We start from the raw sequence: 20,773 nt of genomic DNA on the forward strand, positions 1-20,773 counted from the left end.
ATGGCTTAACAATGCCACACTATGGCTGAACTATGCGACACTATGGCTGAACTATGCCACACTATGGCTGAACTATGCCACACTATGGCTGAACAATGCCACACTGACTGAACAGTGCCACACTGACTGAACTGTGCCACACTATGGCTGAACTGTACCACACTATGGCTGAACTGTACCACACCATGCCTGAACAATGCCACGATATGCCTGAACAATGCCACACTATGACTGAACAATGCCACACTATGACTGAACAATGCCACACTATGACTGAACAATGCCACACTGACTGAACAATGCCACACTGACTGAACAATGCCACACTATGACTGAACAATGCCACACTATGCCTGAACAATGCCACACTATGCCTGAACAATGCCACACTATGACTGAACAATGCCACACTATGACTGAACAGTGCCACACTGACTGAACTGTGCCACACTGACTGAACTGTGCCACACTGACTGAACTGTGCCACACTGACTGAACTGTGCCACACTGACTGAACTGTGCCACACTGACTGAACTGTGCCACACTGACTGAACTGTGCCACACTATGGCTGAACTGTACCACACTATGGCTGAACTGTACCACACTATGACTGAACAATGCCACACTGACTGAACTGTGCCACACTATGGCTGAACTGTACCACACTATGGCTGAACAATGCCACACTATGGCTGAACAATGCCACACTATGGCTGAACTGTGCCACACTATGGCTGAACAATGCCACACTATGGCTGAACTGTACCACACTATGGCTGAACAATGCCACACTATGGCTGAACAATGCCACACTATGGCTGAACAATGCCACACTATGGCTGAACAATGCCACACTATGGCTGAACAATGCCACACTATGGCTGAACAATGCCACACTATGGCTGAATAATGCCACACTATGGCTGAATAATGCCACACTATGGCGTAACTGTGCCACACTATGGCTGAACAATGCCACACTATGGCTTAACTGTGCCACACTATGGCTGAACAATGCCACACTATGGCTTAACTGTGCCACACTATGACTGAACTATGCCACACTATGGCTGAACAATGCCACACTATGGCTTAACTGTGCTACACCATGACTGAACTATGGCTGAACCATGCCACACTATGGCTGAACAATGCCACACTATGGCTGAACAATGCCACACTATGGCTGAATAATGCCACACTATGGCTGAATAATGCCACACTATGGCGTAACTGTGCCACACTATGGCTGAACAATGCCACACTATGGCTTAACTGTGCCACACTATGGCTGAACAATGCCACACTATGGCTTAACTGTGCCACACTATGACTGAACTATGCCACACTATGGCTGAACAATGCCACACTATGGCTTAACTGTGCTACACCATGACTGAACTATGGCTGAACCATGCCACACTATGGCTGAACTATGGTACTGCATGCAGTAAATTCCTTCTCACTGCAGTGTTGAACATTTCACGAAAGCAACTTTGGCATTTAAAATATCCGAGGAAAGGTATACTGTTATATTATTATATTTACATTTCAGAGATGACCCACTGCTAAAGATCACCCCCCCCCCCAAAAAAAACAATATATAAAAATCCCTGTACTGACTGTTGCTTTGCAATAATGAACTATTGCTACTCTACTGTCTGTAGAACAGGTGTGTTTGTGAACCATGAGGCATTGTATGACTAGATCAATACAATGACCAGGTCCACAAAAAAACATCAGTTGACACACACACACACAGACACAGACACACACACACTGTTGTGGGTCAGTGTGCCTGTGTCTTCAGCTGTTCTCCTGAGGCACGGCTCCATCTGGTGGGAGAGTAACAGCATGATAATCCCATTCAGACGTCAGTCCCCTACCCTCTCTCCTCTCTCACAGACAGTCTCCCTCTCCAGCAACACTGACAACTGCAGGCCCAGGACGGAAGCTGCATCTGACCCATATTTGTCAAAAGAGATGTAATATCCCTTTAAGTCAGAGTTCTGCGTCACATCCACACACTTGCGCACAAACCCCCTCAAACAGACACATACATTCACAACAGTGTTCCCTGCTGTCTACAACAGAGTTACTGCAAGAGATGGATGCATGTGATACTGGGATGCTTTGAAACGACCATGACATCACAAACTATTTGACTTTATTATGGTTGGGTACAGCGTCACACCCAATTCACATACACATCACACAGCTGTGTTGTGAGCCGAAACAGAGTGTCTCCATCTGGTTATGGCACTTCAAAGAACTGTTCAACTACTCAACATAGAGCAAAGGTTTAAAAAAAAAAATCTATCTGAATGTGAATGTGATGATGATGATGAGTAGGAGATGGAGAAGAAGAAAGATTATGAAAATTATAATTATCATGCAATTAGCTTCCTCTATTCAACAACCCCTTTAGCTTACTCTATCCAACAACCCCTTTAGCTTACTCTATTCAACAACCACTTTAGCTTTCTCTATTCAACAACCCCTTTAGCTTACTCTATTCAACAACCCCTTTAGCTTACTCTATTCAACAACCCCTTTAGCTTACTCTATTCAACAACCCCTTTAGCTTACTCTATTCAACAACCCTCTTTAGCTTACTCTATTCAACAATCCCTTTAGCTTACTCTATTCAACAACCCCTTTAGCTTACTCTATTCAACAACCCCTTTAGCTTACTCTATTCAACAACCCCTTTAGCTTACTCTATTCAACAACCCCTTTAGCTTACTCTATACAACAACCCCTTTAGCTTACTCTATACAACAACCCCTTTAGCTTACTCTATTCAACAACCACTTCAGCTTACTCTATTCAACAACCACTTTAGCTTACTCTATCCAACAACCACTTTAGCTTACTCTATCCAACAACCACTTCAGCTTACTCTATCCAACAACCACTTTAGCTTACTCTATCCAACAACCCCTTTAGCTTACACTATTCAACAACCACTTTAGCTTACTCTATTCAACAACCACTTTAGCTTACTCTATTCAACAACCCCTTTAGCTTACTCTATTCAACAACCCATTCAGCTTACTCTATTCAACAACCACTTTAGCTTACTCTATTCAACAACCCATTCAGCTTACTCTATTCAACAACCACTTTAGCTTACTCTATTCAACAACCACTTTAGCACTTTAGCTTACTCTATTCAACAACCACTTTAGCTTACTCTATTCAACAACCACTAGCTTACTCTATTCAACAACCACTTTAGCTTACTCTATTCAATAACCCATTCAGCTTACTCTATTCAACAACCACTTTAGCTTACTCTATCCAACTACCCCTGCAGCTTACTCTATTCAACAACCCCTTCAGCTTACTCTATCCAACTACCCCTGCAGCTTACTCTATCCAACAACCCCTGCAGCTTACTCTATTCAACAACCCCATCAGCTTACTCTATCCAACAACCCCATCAGCTTACTCTATCCATCAACCCCTTTAGCTTACTCTATCCATCAACCCCTTTAGCTTACTCTATTCAACAACCACTAGCTTACTCTATTCAACAACCACTTTAGCTTACTCTATTCAACAACCACTAGCTTACTCTATTCAACAACCACTTTAGCTTACTCTATTCAACAACCCATTCAGCTTACTCTATACAACAACCCCTTTAGCTTACTCTATACAACAACCCCTTCAGCTTACTCTATACAACAACCCCTTTAGCTTACTCTATTCAACAACCACTTTAGCTTACTCTATCCAACAACCACTTCAGCTTACTCTATCCAACAACCACTTTAGCTTACTCTATCCAACAACCACTTTAGCTTACTCTATCCAACAACCACTTTAGCTTACTCTATCCAACAACCACTTAGCTTACTCTATTCAACAACCCCTTTAGCTTACTCTATCCATCAACCCCTTTAGCTTACTCTATACAACAACCCCTTTAGCTTACTCTATACAACAACCCCTTTAGCTTACTCTATACAACAACCCCTTTAGCTTACTCTATTCAACAACCACTTCAGCTTACTCTATTCAACAACCACTTTAGCTTACTCTATCCAACAACCACTTTAGCTTACTCTATCCAACAACCACTTCAGCTTACTCTATTCAACAACCACTTTAGCTTACTCTATCCAACAACCCCTTTAGCTTACACTATTCAACAACCACTTTAGCTTACTCTATTCAACAACCACTTTAGCTTACTCTATTCAACAACCCCTTTAGCTTACTCTATTCAACAACCCATTCAGCTTACTCTATTCAACAACCACTTTAGCTTACTCTATTCAACAACCCATTCAGCTTACTCTATTCAACAACCACTTTAGCTTACTCTATTCAACAACCACTTTAGCTTACTCTATTCAACAACCACTAGCTTACTCTATTCAACAACCACTTTAGCTTACTCTATTCAACAACCACTTTAGCTTACTCTATTCAACAACCACTAGCTTACTCTATTCAACAACCACTAGCTTACTCTATCCAACAACCACTAGCTTACTCTATCCAACAACCCCTTCAGCATACTCTATCCAACAACCCCTTCAGCTTACTCTATCCAACAACCCCTTCAGCTTACTCTATCCAACAACCCCTTTAGCTTACTCTATCCAACAACCCCTTTAGCTTACTCTATCCAACAACCCCTTCAGCTTACTCTATCCAACAACCCCTTCAGCTTACTCTATCCAACTACCCCTGCAGCTTACTCTATCCAACAACCCCTGCAGCTTACTCTATCCAACAACCCCTGCAGCTTACTCTATCCAACAAGCCTTCAGCTTACTCTATCCAACAAGCCTTCAGCTTACTCTATTCAACAACCACTTTAGCTTACTCTATTCAACAACCACTTTAGCTTACTCTATTCAACAACCACTTTAGCTTACTCTATTCAACAACCCATTCAGCTTACTCTATTCAACAACCACTTTAGCTTACTCTATTCAACAACCACTTTAGCTTACTCTATTCAACAACCCCTTCAGCTTACTCTATTCAACAACCACTTTAGAATACTCTATTCAACAACCCATTCAGCTTACTCTATTCAACAACCACTTTAGCTTACTCTATTCAACAACCACTTTAGCTTACTCTATTCAACAACCACTTTAGCTTACTCTATTCAACAACCACTTCAGCTTACTCTATTCAACAACCACTTCAGCTCACTCTATTCAACAACCCCATCAGCTTACTCTATTCAACAACCCCATCAGCTTACTCTATTCAACAACCCCATCAGCTTACTCTATTCAACAACCCCATCAGCTTACTCTATTCAACAACCCCATCAGCTTACTCTATTCAACAACCCCATCAGCTTACTCTATTCAACAACCCCATCAGCTTACTCTATTCAACAACCCCATCAGCTTACTCTATTCAACAACCCCATCAGCTTACTCTATTCAACAACCCCATCAGCTTACTCTATTCAACAACCCCATCAGCTTACTCTATTCAACAACCCCATCAGCTTACTCTATTCAACAACCCCATCAGCTTACTCTATTCAACAACCCCATCAGCTTACTCTATTCAACAACCCCATCAGCTTACTCTATTCAACAACCCCATCAGCTTACTCTATTCAACAACCCCATCAGCTTACTCTATCCATCAACCCCTTTAGCTTACTCTATCCATCAACCCCTTTAGCTTACTCTATCCATCAACCCCTTTAGCTTACTCTATCCATCAACCCCTTTAGCTTACTCTATCCATCAACCCCTTTAGCTTACTCAATCCATCAACCCCTTTAGCTTACTCTATTCAACAACCCATTCAGCTTACTCTATTCAACAACCCCATCAGCTTACTCTATTCAACAACCCCATCAGCTTACTCTATTCAACAACCCCATCAGCTTACTCTATTCAACAACCCCTTCAGCTTACTCTATTCAACAACCCCTTTAACTTACTCTATTCAACAACCACTAGAGCTTACTCTATTCAACAACCACTTTAGCTTACTCTATTCAACAACCACTTTAGCTTACTCTATCCAACAACCACTTTAGCTTACTCTATCCAACAACCACTTCAGCTTACTCTATCCAACAACCACTTTAGTTTACTCTATCCAACAACCCCTTTAGCTTACTCTATCCAACAACCCCTTCAGCTTACTCTATCCAACAACCCCTTCAGCTTACTCTATCCAACAACCCCTTCAGCTTACTCTATCCAACAACCCCTTCAGCTTACTCTATCCAACAACCCCTTCAGCTTACCCCAACAACCCCTGCAGCTTACTCTATCCAACAACCCCTGCAGCTTACTCTATCCAACAACCCCTGCAGCTTACTCTATCCAACAACCCCTGCAGCTTACTCTATCCAACAACCCCTGCAGCTTACTCTATCCAACAACCCCTGCAGCTTACTCTATCCAACAACCCCTGCAGCTTACTCTATCCAACAACCCCTGCAGCTTACTCTATCCAACAACCCCTGCAGCTTACGCTATCCAACAACCCCTGCAGCTTACGCTATCCAACAACCCCTGCAGCTTACGCTATCCAACAACCCCTTTCCTCTTTTTATCATTTCTCATTTCTCAACTCTCTTTCCCTTCTTCTCCTCACATGGTTATCTTTTCCATGTCATGGGCTGTAATCCAGGCTTTCGATGTACTTCAACACTTTAACAATCCACTTCTCCCCTTGTTTTTTTGTAACCAGAGACTAAATAGTACTCCATGAAAAAGACCCCTACTTCACTACTGGAAGAGAAATACGATCCTCCCCCACCTTTGCTTTTCTCTCCATAGTACACATAGAGGCTACTCAAGATGAGGGTGTCAAATGACATGGATTCTGGAATTTGGGGGATGTGGAGGAGTGGGTTACAGGCAGCGGGAGAGAGAGCGAGATTGGGTGAATAAGTGTGTTATTCTTCTTATATTCATTGTCTCAACATTGTAAACACGGTGAGATCATACACACATAGACAAAAGCTCATTGTCCATCCCAGGGAGAGGCAGCAGCAGGGGAGACTGAACTGAGTTGAGTTGAATGTAGTAGCCGATGATTAGAAACAGATGTGCAGCTTCATGCAACTGGAGTCAAAATGGAGCAGGCTGCATAATGAGGCCAACCTTAAACTGTCCCCTCTCTCTCTCTGTCTCTCTACTACACAGATACTGAAACATACAGTCAGGACCAGTATCATTGTATGATGCTGCAGGGGCCTCAAGAGGCCAGACAGTTAGTGTCAGATTCGGTGTGTAGTCCTACCACACCTTCAGAATTACAGGGTTACACAGAGGAACAGGAGTCATCTCCCTGTCTCCTGTGCTACTACCCTCTCTCCTTGGTTGCATGTACCCCAGCTCACTAATGTGTTTAAATTCTCACTCTGTCCCCCAAAGGAGGTGGTATAGAGTTTCCACTCTCTTTTTCATCCCTCTGAAGATATTTCACAGAAATAACATTCCTTTCACTCCCGGGTTATAGCTAGTACTCAGAGACCATGTCCCAAAGATTATCTCCCCATATGCCCAAAATACCCCCCACCCCCCAATCCACACACACACACTGAACGGTGCATGAGGATGCGAGCCGATTAATCCCTCCCTGGTGTGTGCCCACTTTCCCAGCAGAGTAGCAGTACAAGGGTTATAATCGCGGGGGGACCACCAGCCTTAACACCCCAAACCTTACATCCCTGTCCTCACCACTGTCTCCTACTCTGATAAGAGGATTTACCATCTAGTTTGTGTCGGGGGGCTAGGGTCAGTTTGTTATATCTGGAGTACTTCTCCTGTCCTATTCGGTGTCCTGTGTGAATCTAAGTGTCCGTTCTCTAATTCTCTCCCCCTCTCTCTCTCTCTCTCGGAGGACCTGAGCCCTAGGACCATGCCCCAGGACTACCTGACATGATGACTCCTTGCTGTCCCCAGTCCACCTGGCCATGCTGCTGCTCCAGTTTCAACTGTTCTGCCTTATTATTATTCGACCATGCTGGTCATTTATGAACATTTTAACATCTTGGCCATGTTCTGTTATAATCTCCACCCGGCACAGCCAGAAGAGGACTGGCCACCCCACATAGCCTGGTTCCTCTCTAGGTTTCTTCCTAGGTTTTGGCCTTTCTAGGGAGTTTTTCCTAGCCACCGTGCTTCTACACATGCATTGCTTGCTGTTTGGGGTTTTAGGCTGGGTTTCTGTACAGCACTTTGAGATATCCGCTGATGTACGAAGGGCTATATAAATACATTTGATTTGATCTCCCTCCCTCTCTCTCTCCCTTCATTTCTCTCTCTAGCTCTCTCTTTATAAACCCCACATCACTTAGCTCCCCATAAAACCATTCCACAGATGACACTTGCATATTTTTGTGTCTAAAGATAAGAAACATGTGGATTGTGGCCAATGTGCTGGTATTTGTGTGGAAACTGTGTTGAATGAGTACTGTTGAAGATAAGGAATCAGCTTAATTCAAGGCTCTTCCCAGCATGCTACATTCCATCACTAAGCCTGCAGTGTGGGTAGAGGAGCTGTAATGTGGGCTTGGAGCTCCCCCAACTGGCTTCTACAGAGACCATGCAGGCCTGAGGAAAGGCCCATTAGAAACCAGGTGAAATACTGTCATAAAAAGCACAGGATTTTTGCTGACAATGAATAACAAACACACATCTTACTTAGACAGATTCACAACACACAGACAAAGGGCTGTTTAAGGTATAAACATGTTGGTGTGGTCCTGTGTAGCTCAGTTGGTAGAGCATGGTGCTTGTAACGCCAGGGTAGTGGGTTCGATCCCCGGGACCACCCATACGTAGAATGTATGCACACATGACTGTAAGTCGCTTTGGATAAAAGCGTCTGCTAAATGGCATATATTATTATTATTATTATTATTATGTTCCCTTTTGATTTGCAACTTGGTAAAGTGTCTCATCTCTAATGGAAATGATGCATTCCCACATGAAAGGGTTGAGACAAAAGGAAAGGGAGAGCTGTGTGTGTGTGTGTGTGTGTGTGTGTGTGTGCTTGCACAAGGATGTGTGTGTGGTGTGCTCTCTGCAGTATGGTGTGCTCTCTGCAGTATGTGTGTGTGATGTTCAATACAAGAGTCAGACTGCTGGATGGCTAAAATAGACTCTGGGCTACAATGAGTCTTTGTTATCTCAGGATACAAGAGTGACCTTGTCTTTGCCATTTGTCAATGAAGTCAACAGAGTGTATGTCCGTGATTGTCCCCCAGTGACTTTCCCATGCTCACTGAGCATGCGAGTCAAACACTGAGTACAGTGGACAGAGAATTAGACCTGAAGTTTACAAAGAGTATGTCCTTTCTAATCTCAAACGAGAGTTACCATATTTCCAAGGTTAAGTGGAGTAGAATAAGAGTAGGATGTGTTTGAAGTGAAGTAATGAGTGAACTATGCAGTTGTGTGAAGCCACCTCAACATTTGTTTATCATCTGCCATACACATTCTGGTTTGTACGTGAAGTAATCACTCCATCAGGTTCAGAACATGGAGTGTGGGAGAAGGGGAGGGGGGAGACAGCGGAGGGTGTAAGAATGCAGGGACAGGACTGACAGCTACAGTATCCCTGGTTTGGGAGTGAGAGAGGAAACCCTATTGTTAGGTTATGTCTGGTGAACAGTGGGAGAGAGAGCATGCAGGGAGAACTCCATGAATAGTCATAGCTTGGTGACTCAGTGTTGTTACCAACAGTGGCAGAGTAGACAGGAACACACACATACAAATACTTTTTCCATATACAGGCACTTGTATTTTAATCCAGGTCTGATACACTCGTGGGTCTACAAATTGCAAAATTGCACCGTGAAATTGTCAAGTATTTTCATAATCAAATTACACACTTCCGCTTTAATGGAGCCCCAGTCATCCATCTCCATAGAAACATGATTCTGGGCCATTGAGCTATTTTCTGTCCAAATAACCCCTTCAATTTGTCTTCAGATAACACTATACACTGAGTGCACAAAACATTATGAACATCACAAATCAAATCAAATTGTATTAGTCACATGTGCCGAATACAGCATGTGTAGACCTTACAGTGAAATGTTTACTTACAAAACCCTATCTAACAATGCAGTTTAAAAAATAAGAATAAGAAATAAAAGAAACAAGTAGTTAAAGAGCAGCAGTAAAATAACAATAGTAAGACAAAATACAGGGGTACCGGTACAGAGTCAATGTTTCCATGACAAAGACTGATCAGGTGAATCCAGCTGACAGCTATGATCCCTTATTGATGTTACTTTTTAAATACACTTCAAATAGTGTTGATGAAGGGGAGGAGACAGGTTAAAGAATGATTTCTAAGCCTTGAGATAATTGAGACATGAATTGTGTGTGTGCCATTCAGAGGGTGAATGGGCAAGACAAAAAATGTAAGTGCCTTTGAATGAAAATCCAGGTCAAATCAGGAATTCCCCAGGGCAGCTGTCTAGGCCTCTTACTTTTTTCAAACCTTACTAACGACATGCCACCGGCTTTGAGTAAAGCCAGTGTGTCTATGTATGCGGACTCAACACTATACAAGTCAGCTACCACAGCGACTGAAATGACTGCAACACTTAACAAAGAGCTGCAGTTAGTTTCAGAATAGGCAGCAAGGAATAAAAAGTCTTAAATATATATTTAAAAAACTAAACGCATTGTATTTGGGACAAATCATTCACTAAAACCTAAGTCTCAACTAAATCTTGTAATGAATAATGTGGTAATTGAGCAAGGTGAGGAGACTAAACTGCTTGGAGTAACCATGTATTCTAAACTGTCATGGGGGAGAAGTCTGTCCATAATAAAGTGTTGCTCTGCATTCTTGACAGCACCATCAACAAGGCAGGCCCCAGTTTTGTCGCACCTGGACTACTGTTCAGTCGTGTGGTCAGGTGCCACAAAGAGGGACTTGCAATTGGCTCAAAACAGGGCAGCACAGCTGGCCCTTGGATGTACACAGAGCAGTAACATTATTCATATGTCAATCTCTCCTGGCTCAAAGTGGAGGAGAGATTGACTTCATCACTCATTGTATTTGTGAGAGGTATTGACCTGGTGAATGCACCGAGCTGTCTGTTTGAACTACTGGCACACAGCCCGGACACCCATGCATACCCCACAAGACATGCCTCCAGAGGTCTCTTCACAGTTCCCAAGTCCAGACTATGAGAGGTGCACAGTACTACATAGAGCCATGACTACATGGAACTCTATCTACATCAAGTAACTCTAGCAGGCAGTAAAATGATATTTTAAAAAACAGAGAAAAATACACCTTATGGTACAGAAACATAAATATGGGCACAGACACATGCATACAAACACACAATAAAAATGTATAACTGCCGTAATTTTTTCTGGACCCTAGGAAGATTAGCTGCTGCCAGGCGCACCTAGTTTGTGTCAAGATCTGCAACCACCAAAAGGACATCCAGCCAACTTGCCACAAGTGTGGGAAGCATTGGAGTCAACCTGGGCCAGCATCCTTATGGAATGCTTTTGACATGTTCCTAATATTTGTGCACTCGTTGTAACTACACTATTAAGTTTAAACTCCTCATCTCAGCACAATATGTCTTCTCAGTTTCTTATACATACTCACTGGCAGCTGGCCAGGGTTTTATCACATTGGTGAGCAGGGGTGACACCAGCAGCTGGGACTCTTTAAGGGGTGCACAGACAGACACAGAGAGCACTCAATACTCTGAGAGCATTGGAATGCCCTGAATGGAGGGGGCAGCTGTTGCTCAGACTACAGGACCCTGTTAAGAGCTGTGTTCTTTATATTAGCATAGTGAAGGCTAACAATAAGTGGCTGTGTATGCTGCAATTTATAATTGTGTTGTTGCACTGTAGGCTGTACTGAGTTTATTACTATTACTATTATTGTGATAGTAATAAACGCTTGTGGGCTAGTATGTATCACATGTTTGCTGTGTATGACAGCATCTTTTATGAGAATCAAGGTCAAAACCTCAGGCCTGTGCTCTCTCATGAAACCATGTGACTGATGCAGTTCCCTGCTGGCCTTGGAATGAGAGTGTGTGTGTGTGTGTGTGTGTGTGTGTGTGTGTGTGTGTGTGTGTGTGTGTGTGTGTGTGTGTGTGTGTGTGTGTGTGTGTGTGTGTGTGTGTGTGTGTGTGTGTGTGTGTGTGTGTGTGTGTGTGTGTACTGTATGTGCATGGGGGGGGCTTGCATGTGTGTATACATGTGAGCAGTGTTTGCAATGGTGCAAGCAGTGTCGGTTTAAATACCGAAAGCTAAGCCAACTTTGGTGCAAATTTCTTTGCCCTGCAATGGAAGGAAATGGAGAGAGCTCACACAGGGAGAGGAGAGACAGGTGGGAGATTTCACTGATCCAGAGTTGCTCTCCCCACTCTGAGTCAAAGAGCAGGGCCGACCTTTAAATCTTCCCATCCCACCTCCTCGCCTGACCTCAATCGCTCTCTCTCTCTCTGTGTGTGTGTGTGTGTGTGTGTGTGTGTGTGTGTGTGTGTGTGTGTGTGTGTGTGTGTGTGTGTGTGTGTGTGTGTGTGTGTGTGTGTGTGTGTGTGTGAGAGAGAGACCTGTTTGTGACCTGTTGCCACAATAAATGGGCAACCGGTGAAGAACAAACACCATAGTAAATACAACCCACATTTATATTTATTTATTTTCCCTTTTGTAATTTACATTTATATGAAATTTGAAATGTTTTTATTACTTTGAAACTTTTGTGAGTGTAATGTTTACTGGTCATATTATTGTATTTAACTTTTGTTTCATTTCTACTTCACTTGCTTTGGCAATGTTAACATATGTTTCCCATGCCAATAAAGCCCTTAAATTGAATTGAGAGAGCGAGAGAGAGCGATTGTGTGAGTATGTGCATTACTTCCTCTATAGATGTAGTAGATACTGGCACGTGTAGATGGTTAAAAACAAACTGTAGTAAATGATTAGTCATAAAATGGGTTTGGTATCGGGGTGGTAAAATGGCCACTTTCGCAGCGGTAGACTCTCATTTATGGTTCAACATGTCCACCTACTGCATTCTTCTGGAACTGACATAGACCAGAGAGAAACAGAGAGGTTATATTCAGTCATGCTAGAGGCAGACGGAGACCCATGATGGTCCCCGTGATGACCACAAAGCTGATCCTCTGCTCTCTGCTCCTGGATGCACTCACTGAATGAGCCTCTGTGTGACTGGCTCAGATCTCAGACAAAAGGATAGACACAAGGTATATGATAAAACTTCTGCTAATGAATCCAATGGATCAGGAATGTGAGAATCCTTTGTCTGATTCTCTGTGTGTTAGTGTAAATCTGCCTCTGACCAGGACTAGTTCCTAACCAGGATTAGTCTTGTATTCTAGTTTAGTCAACATCATCACTGTAACAAAGTTTAAAAAAAAAACATTTAACACACAAACAAACAAACATGGATGGACACACATACACATACGCACACACATACGCACACACAGACACACACACACACACACTTTTACGCACAACACAGCTGTGCTATGATATAAAAGAGTCACACAATAACTCATATGCTGAACACTTACACATTCCACAGTCAGACAATGTTAGACCGATCCCTCCTCCCTCGCTCCTCCCTTGATTCCCTCCGTCCTTGGTTCTTTCCTTAAAAGGCCTGAAGCAGTGAGCCAGGACAGCGAGCCAAGGGTGGAGAGGGAGGAGAGGGAGGGAGGGATCAACGGAGTGAAGGGGAGTTGTCCTGGACTTGCATTTTCTGACCAAATGAATGTTTTTGCAATGCTGCTATGTTTAACCTCATCTCCACATGTTCTCTTACTACACACACAGAGATCCCTCTTAAGGGTCTTCTCCTCTCTCTCTGAATCCTACCAAGGCTCTCCTCTCATGTGGTTAGATCTCTCTCTTTCTGAGTAGAGGGACACCACGTGTACTCCCTCCATTGTTCCCACAGCAGCCAAGCATGACTCAAGAGTGTTCTCTATTGGCCACAAAGAAGAACTGCAGGGCTGCCCCTCACATCAAATTATACTCTGCAGAAGTTTAACTGTGAACAATTAGACAAGAGTTAAACAAATGTAAAACAGCACAGATGCCTTTTTTTTACTTCAATAATATAAGGAAGATATTGAACTGAAGTTGTTATTCTTATCCACTGTGTGTGAGTGACTATAAATTCTTGTGTGAGACAGCCGATGTGAATTCTTATTGTTCATATTCTAAGTTTAACCTGTTCATCTCTAAATCTGTGCCGCCCTGTCTATTTAAACTTTAAAACCCCTCACAATAACAAACTGCATGCGGGGGCTTGGTGTATTTGGGGGTCTGTGTCTTTTAAAACCTTTTGAGCTGGAGGTTGTCATGTTTACAGGGTACTATGGTGCTGATTACTAGAGGCGACCGCACAAAGGAAAATAAGGGTTTGGGGCTGAGTCACTGAATGGCCTCTTGTCTCTGTTTTCTACAGAAAGGCAGGAATAAAATGGAGGCAGCTGGGAAGCAGGAATTGTCTGACTCACTGGCAGATGGCTGGGTGAGGCCAGGGAGAGGGGGGCTAGTAGCATGGCCGGTTCTGACAGGAAATGGGAGGGCCGGGTGGAGGGGAGAGGTTAGGGGCGGGATTTAGGAGCTGCTCACTTGCGCACATCTGGTGTCTGTTCGATGCAACTGCAGGATGGATTCCTTCAAAATTATATTTTTAAACTTTTAAGTCAGATATATTCATGTTAAGATACACATTTAAAAAATGTAATTCTTCTCTAAAAATAGATCTGGTTTGGATGCAAAAAATGTATGTCTTTAATTTGTTTGTAGACTTCTAGTTTGGACATAGGAAAATTTTGAATAAGGTATAAGCCTATACATTGTGGTTTTAGTGTGCAAGTGAAACTGTGAAACTGAGTGACGTTATTTTGTTGTGAGAGCCCTAATTTTTAAATTTCACCTTTATTTAACCAGGTAGGATAGTTGAGAACAAGTTCTCATTTACAACTGCGACCTGGCCAAGATAAAGCATACCAGTGCGACACAAACAACACAGAGTTACACATTGGATAAACAAATGTACAGTCAATAACACAATAGAAAAATCTATATACAGTGTGTGCAAATGTAATAAGATTAGGGAGGTAATGCAAAAAAAAATAGGCCATAGAGGCAAAATAATTACAATTTAGCAATTAAACACTGGAGTGATAGATGTGCAGAAGATGAATGTGCAAGTAGAGATACTGGGGTGCAAAGAAGCAAAAAGTAAATAACAATATTCGGATGAGGTAGTTGTGTGGGCTATTTACAGATGGGCTGTGTACAAGGTGCAACAATCGGTAAGCTGCTCCGACATCTGATGCTTAAAGTTAGTGAGAGAGATATAAGAATCCAGCTTCAGCGATTTTTGCAATTTGTTCCAATCATTGGCAGCAGAGAATTGGAGAACTGGCGGCCAAATAGGAGTTGGCTTTGGGGACGACCAGTGAAATATACCTGCTGGAGCGCGTGCTACGGGTGGGTGCTGCTATGGTGACCAATGAGCTGAGATAAGGCGGGGCTTTACCTAGCAAAGACTTATAAATGACCTGGAGCCAGTGGGTTTGATGACGAATATGAAGCGAGGGCCAGCCAGCGAGAGCATACAGGTCGCAGTGGTGGGTAGTATCTGTTTTGGTGACAAAACTGTGATAGACTACATCCAATTTGCTGTGTTGGAGGCTATTTTGTAAATGACATAGACGAAGTCAAGGATCGGTAGGATAGTCAGTTTTACAAGGGTATGTTGGCAGCATGAGTGGAGGATGCTTTGTTGTGAAATAGGAAGCCGATTCAATATTTAATTTTGGATTGGAGATGCTTAATGTGAGTCTGGAAGGAGAGTTTACAGTCTAACCAGACACCTAGGTATTTGTAGTTGACCACATATTCTAAGTCAGAACTGTCCAGTGTAGTGATGCTAGACGGGAGGGTGGGTGTGGGCAGCGATCGGTTGAAGAGCATGCATTTAGTTTTACTTGCATTTAAGAGCAGTTGGAGGCCATGGAAGGAGTGTTGTGTGGGATTGAAGCTCGTCTGGAGGTTTGTTAACACTGTGTCCAAAGAAGGGCCAGATGTATACAGAATGGTGTCGTCTGCGTAGAGGTGGATCAGAGAATCACCAGCAGCAAGAGCAACATCATTGATATATACAGAGAATAGAGTTGACCCGAGAATTGCAGCCTGTGGCATCCCCATAGAGACTGCCAGATGTCCGGATAACAGGACCTTCGATTTAACACACTGAACTTTATCTGGGAAGTAGTTGGTGAACCAGGCAAGGCAGTCATTTGAGAAAGCAAGGCTGTTGAGTCTGCCGATAAGAATGTAGTGATTGACAGAGTTGAAAGCATTGGCCAGGTCGATGAAGATGGCTGCACAGTATTGTCTTTTATCGATGTCTTTATGATATGGTTTAGGACCTTGAGCGTGGCTGGGGTACACCCATGACCAACTCGGAAACCAGATTGCATAGCGGAGAAGGTACGGTGGGATTCGAAATGGTCGGTGATCTGTTTGTTAACTTGGCTTTCGAAGACTTTTGAAAGGCAGGGTAGGATAGATATAGGTCTGTAACAGTTTGGGTCTAGATTGTCTCCTCCTTTGAAGAGGGTGGATGACCGCGGCAGCTTTCCAGTCTTTAGAGATCTCAGACGATACGAAAGAGAGGTTGAAGAGGCTTGTAATAGGGGTTGCAAAAATTGCAAAAATTGCGGCGGATAATCTTAGAAAAAGAGGGTCCAGATTGTATAGCCCAGCTGATTTGTAGGGGTCCAGATATTATAGCTCTTTCAGAACATCAGCTATCTGGATTTGGTTTAAGGAGAAATGGGGGAGGCTTGGGCAAGTTGCTGTGGGGGGTGCAGAGCTGTTGACCGGGGTAGGGGTAGCCAGGTGGAAAGCATGGCCAGCCGTAGAAAAATGTGGTGGTGACAGTGTTTCCTAGCTTCAATGCAGTGGGCAGCTGGGAGGAGGTGCTCTTATTCTCCATGGACATTAGTGTCCCAAATCTCGTTGGAATTAGTGCTACAGGATGAAAATTTCTGTTTGAAAAAGCTAGCTTTTGCTTTCCATTACTGCCTGTGTATATTGGTTCCTAACTTCCTGAAAAGTTTAATATCATCAATTATCATATTGCACATTGTATATAAACTTACACCTTGCAATAAGATATCCTTACTGATCTCCATACATAGCAAATATATGTGTTGCCATGGCGAGGTTGAATAATTTCCATCCATCAATCCATTCACATTACAGGTCTGTGTCCTGTCTCCATCTCACTTGAAAGACCACACAACCAAATATAGGCATTTACTACCCCCTACTGGTCTAAGTGAATAATGCAGCATGTGTTGTGGATCAGAAATGTGCGTTTGTGTGCAAGTGAGATTGCAGGTGCTTGTGTATAATGTCTCTGTGCAGCAATAATTAAATGAAACAAGATTGGTCAAAAGCACTTCATTGATGTTCATCATCACAACACATTTAAAAGTTTTCTCAAACAGGGAAGAGTAGAATGCCAATAAAAGTGTTACGGTGATTTGAATCATCATATATCCTGTAGTTTGCAGGGAGTTGCATAAAAATGACATCTCCCACTTCCAGCTGTAGTATGACTGCATTGGATGCATACCTAAACTGCTGATGGTCACCTCCTTCCCCAGAATGAATTATTTTGTGTTCATTCTTGAACAGGGATAGGCCCATAACTGTTGACTGGAGAAAATCACCCATTGTGAAGCTGAAGTGGTAGACCCCTCTCACAGGTGCTGTGAAGATACCTGGATGTCAGGGAAATCATAGAGATCCTCAAGACTTGTGCTGCACACTACATGACTGTACCTGTAGCACATTGACATAAAAGTATGATCTTGATTGCAATAAACAAAATCATGGGGCATCAAATGCAACCTGTCACCAACATCAAACAGTTTTTACTAGTTGTGCTGGGGTTTTTTAAAACTTCAGAAGCTCTTGTTTTTGACTAGGTAGGCAATAGTCTACACTAACCGTTGACTTATGTTGATGAAGACAGTACAGTACCTGTAGCTTGGTTGTAGTGTTCACCGGTGTTTGTGAAGATGTTCTTGTAGACTACGGTGGTGGCAGTGTTGAATGGTCCTTGGTGTCCAGTTTTTCCCAAAGAGGTTGAAAATGCCACCTTGGGTCTCTCTGTGAATGCAGGAGAATAAAGATAATGATTTGATGATATTGACAAATATTTGACATTTTTCACATTCAGAAATGGAAGGGGATGTTATTATTCCCAAATCACATTACATGTTATTTAAAAGTACCATAATTCCATTTATGTGTTACCTGCATTCTCCCTCTGCAGTTTTGCAACCTCGCTCTCAGTGGATGTTACCCTGCTCAGTATGGCTGGAGTTACAAAAATTACACAAACATTTGCAGGAAAATACCCCGGAGAACACAAAATTAGTGTCTTGATCATTAGCAATCATAATGACAAGATAAGTAGGTACCTACATTCTGCCTGGTTTCTATGGCTACATTAACAATAGTTAATTTGATGTCCAAACTAACTAACTAAACAAACTGCTATTTTTACTGTAAATGTTTACCTGCATTCTCTGTCTTCAATGCCTCAAGTTGTCCTTCAGAACTCATCAGCCTCGACCCCATTACTGAAACAAAATTCAACAATTTTCATGTCAGCAATGGAAATTAACCAGAGTATAACATGACTCAGTCAACTGATAGTGGGGCTTAGTATTCTGCTATGACCTGAGTTCTCTGTTTTCAGCACCTCCACCTGAGTCTTAGTGTCTCGTAGTTCAGTCATGGTGCGGCTCAGCTCTGCTCTTTGCAGCACCACCATGTCTCTCAGATCTCTCAGCTCAGACTTGATGTCAAAGTGAAGGGCTGTCTGTAAGTGAGAGGATTCATCTTCACTTGGAATGTCCTTAGCTACTCCCAAATGACAGATCAGCAACACCAGTGGAGTTAGAAAAGCTCTCATTGGGAAAATATGCATGGAGCTAGTTCACTATGCAATATACTCCAAACATCAGTCTCTTTTAAAACACCTTGTGGTTAACCATTAACTTAGAGAATTTAGCACTTTGCCCACCTGTTATTTTTCTGTAAGGTTTAAACTAGGTCATTTGCTCTTTGTCCACGTATTATGTTTCTGTAAGGTTTAAACTAGGTCATTAGCACTTTGCCCACCTGTTATGTTTCTGTAAGGTTTAAACTAGTGTAACGGCTAGCTTAGTTAGCGGTGCGCGCTAAATAGCGTTTCAATCGGTTACGTCACTAGCTCTTAGACCTTGAAGTAGTAGTTCCCCTTGCTCTGCAAGGGCCGCGGCTTTTGTGGTGCGATGCGTAACGATGCTTCGAAGGTGACTGTTGTCGATGTGTGCAGAGGGTCCCTGGTTCGCGCCCGGGTATGGGCGAGGGGACGGACGTGAAGTTATTCTGTTACACTAGGTCATTAACACTTTTCCCACCTGTTATTTTTCTGTAAGGTTTAAACTAGGTCATTAGCACTTTGCCCACCTGTTATGTTTCTGTAAGGTTTAAACTAGGTCATTGGCCCTTAGTCCACCTATTATGTTTCTGTAGGGTTTAAACTAGGTCATTAGCACTTTGCCCACCTGTTATGTCATGTTTTGTCATTGATTATCATGTCTTGTCTCTGTGCTTCCCTTCTATTCGTTTCCCTCTGCTGGTCTTATTAGGTTCTTTCCCTCTTTCTATTCCTCTCTCTCCCCCTCCCTCTCTCCCTCTCTCGCTCTCTCTCTCTATCGTTCCGTTCCTGCTCCCAGCTGTTCCTCATTCTCCTAACTACCTCATTTACTCTTTTCACACCTGTCCCCTATTTTGCCCTCTGATTAGAGTCCCTATTTCTCCCTCTGTTTTCCGCTTCTGTCCTTGTCGGATCCTTGTATGATGTTCGCTGTTCTGTGTCCTTGTTCCGCCCTGTCGTGTTTTACCTTCTTCAGATGCTGCATGTGAGCAGGTGTCAATGTCAGCTACGGCCGGTGCCTTCCCGAAGCGACCTGCAGTCTGTGGTCGCGTCTCCAGTCATTCCTCTCTACTGACGAGTGGATTTCAGTTTTCCTGTTTTTGCTTTCACCTAGATAATATCCAGGATTATCGCTTTTGTCTAAGAATGGAATAAAGACTCTGTTTTCGTTAAGTCGCTTTTGGGTCCTCATTCACCTGCATAACATGTTATGTTTCTGTAAGGTTTAAACTAGGTCATTGGCCCTTTGCCCACCTGTTATCTTTCTGTAAGGTTTAAACTAGGTCATTAGCACTTTGCCCACCTGTTATGTTTCTGTAAGGTTTAAACTAGGTCATTGGCCCTTTGCCCACCTGTTATCTTTCTGTAAGGTTTAAACTAGGTCATTAGCACTTTGCCCACCTGTTATGTTTCTGTAAGGTTTAAACTAGGTCATTAGCACTTTGCCCACCTGTTATGTTTCTGTAAGGTTTAAACTAGGTCACTGGGCCTTTGTCCATCTGTTATGTTTCTGTAAGGTTTAAACTAGGTCATTGGCCCTTTGTCCACCTATTATGTTTCTGTAAGGTTTAAACTAGGTCATTAGCACTTTGCTTACCTGTTATTTTTCTGTAAGGTTTAAACTAGGTAATTGGCCCTTTGTCCACCTGTTATCTTTCTGTAAGGTTTAAATTAAGTCATTAGCCCTTTGTCCATGTAACGGCATTCCTCCTCAGAGGAGGAGGAGAAGCGAGAAGGATCGGAGGACCAATGCGCAGCGTGGT

General features: G+C 42.9%; 1 protein-coding gene across 2 annotated transcripts; it reads right to left on the reverse strand.

Annotated features, from left to right (window-relative positions):
* Positions 1–17,461: 17,461 nt before the first annotated feature.
* LOC124000337 (complement C1q-like protein 2) lies at positions 17,462–19,051 on the reverse strand. Of its 2 annotated transcripts, none has more exons than XM_046306618.1 (5): positions 18,767–19,051; positions 18,604–18,666; positions 18,338–18,400; positions 18,062–18,190; positions 17,462–17,787 (listed from the first exon to the last, which is right to left on the reverse strand). In XM_046306618.1, the coding sequence occupies exons 1-5, from the start codon at positions 19,014–19,016 to the stop codon at positions 17,516–17,518; spliced, it is 777 nt and encodes a 258-aa protein (XP_046162574.1). In that variant the 5' UTR covers positions 19,017–19,051; the 3' UTR covers positions 17,462–17,515. The 2 variants fall into 2 exon arrangements, with proteins under 2 accessions (XP_046162574.1, XP_046162573.1); XM_046306617.1 differs by having other exon boundaries at positions 17,462–17,799; positions 18,767–19,047.
* Between the last annotated feature and the right edge of the window lie 1,722 nt (positions 19,052–20,773).

Source organism: Oncorhynchus gorbuscha, linkage group LG16 (genome assembly GCF_021184085.1).
Source record: "Oncorhynchus gorbuscha isolate QuinsamMale2020 ecotype Even-year linkage group LG16, OgorEven_v1.0, whole genome shotgun sequence".
In the NCBI taxonomy this organism is placed as follows: domain Eukaryota; kingdom Metazoa; phylum Chordata; class Actinopteri; order Salmoniformes; family Salmonidae; genus Oncorhynchus; species Oncorhynchus gorbuscha.

Coding starts and splice junctions, on each gene's coding strand:
- LOC124000337 (XM_046306617.1), bottom strand. CDS start 19,016: ATGCATATTTTCCCAATGAGAGCTTTTCTAACTCCACTGGTGTTGCTG. Junction 18,401..18,603: donor ATTGAAGACAGAGAATGCAG/GTAAACATTTAC, acceptor TTGTAACTCCAG/CCATACTGAGCAGGGTAACA. Junction 18,191..18,337: donor ACTGCAGAGGGAGAATGCAG/GTAACACATAAA, acceptor CTGCATTCACAG/AGAGACCCAAGGTGGCATTT.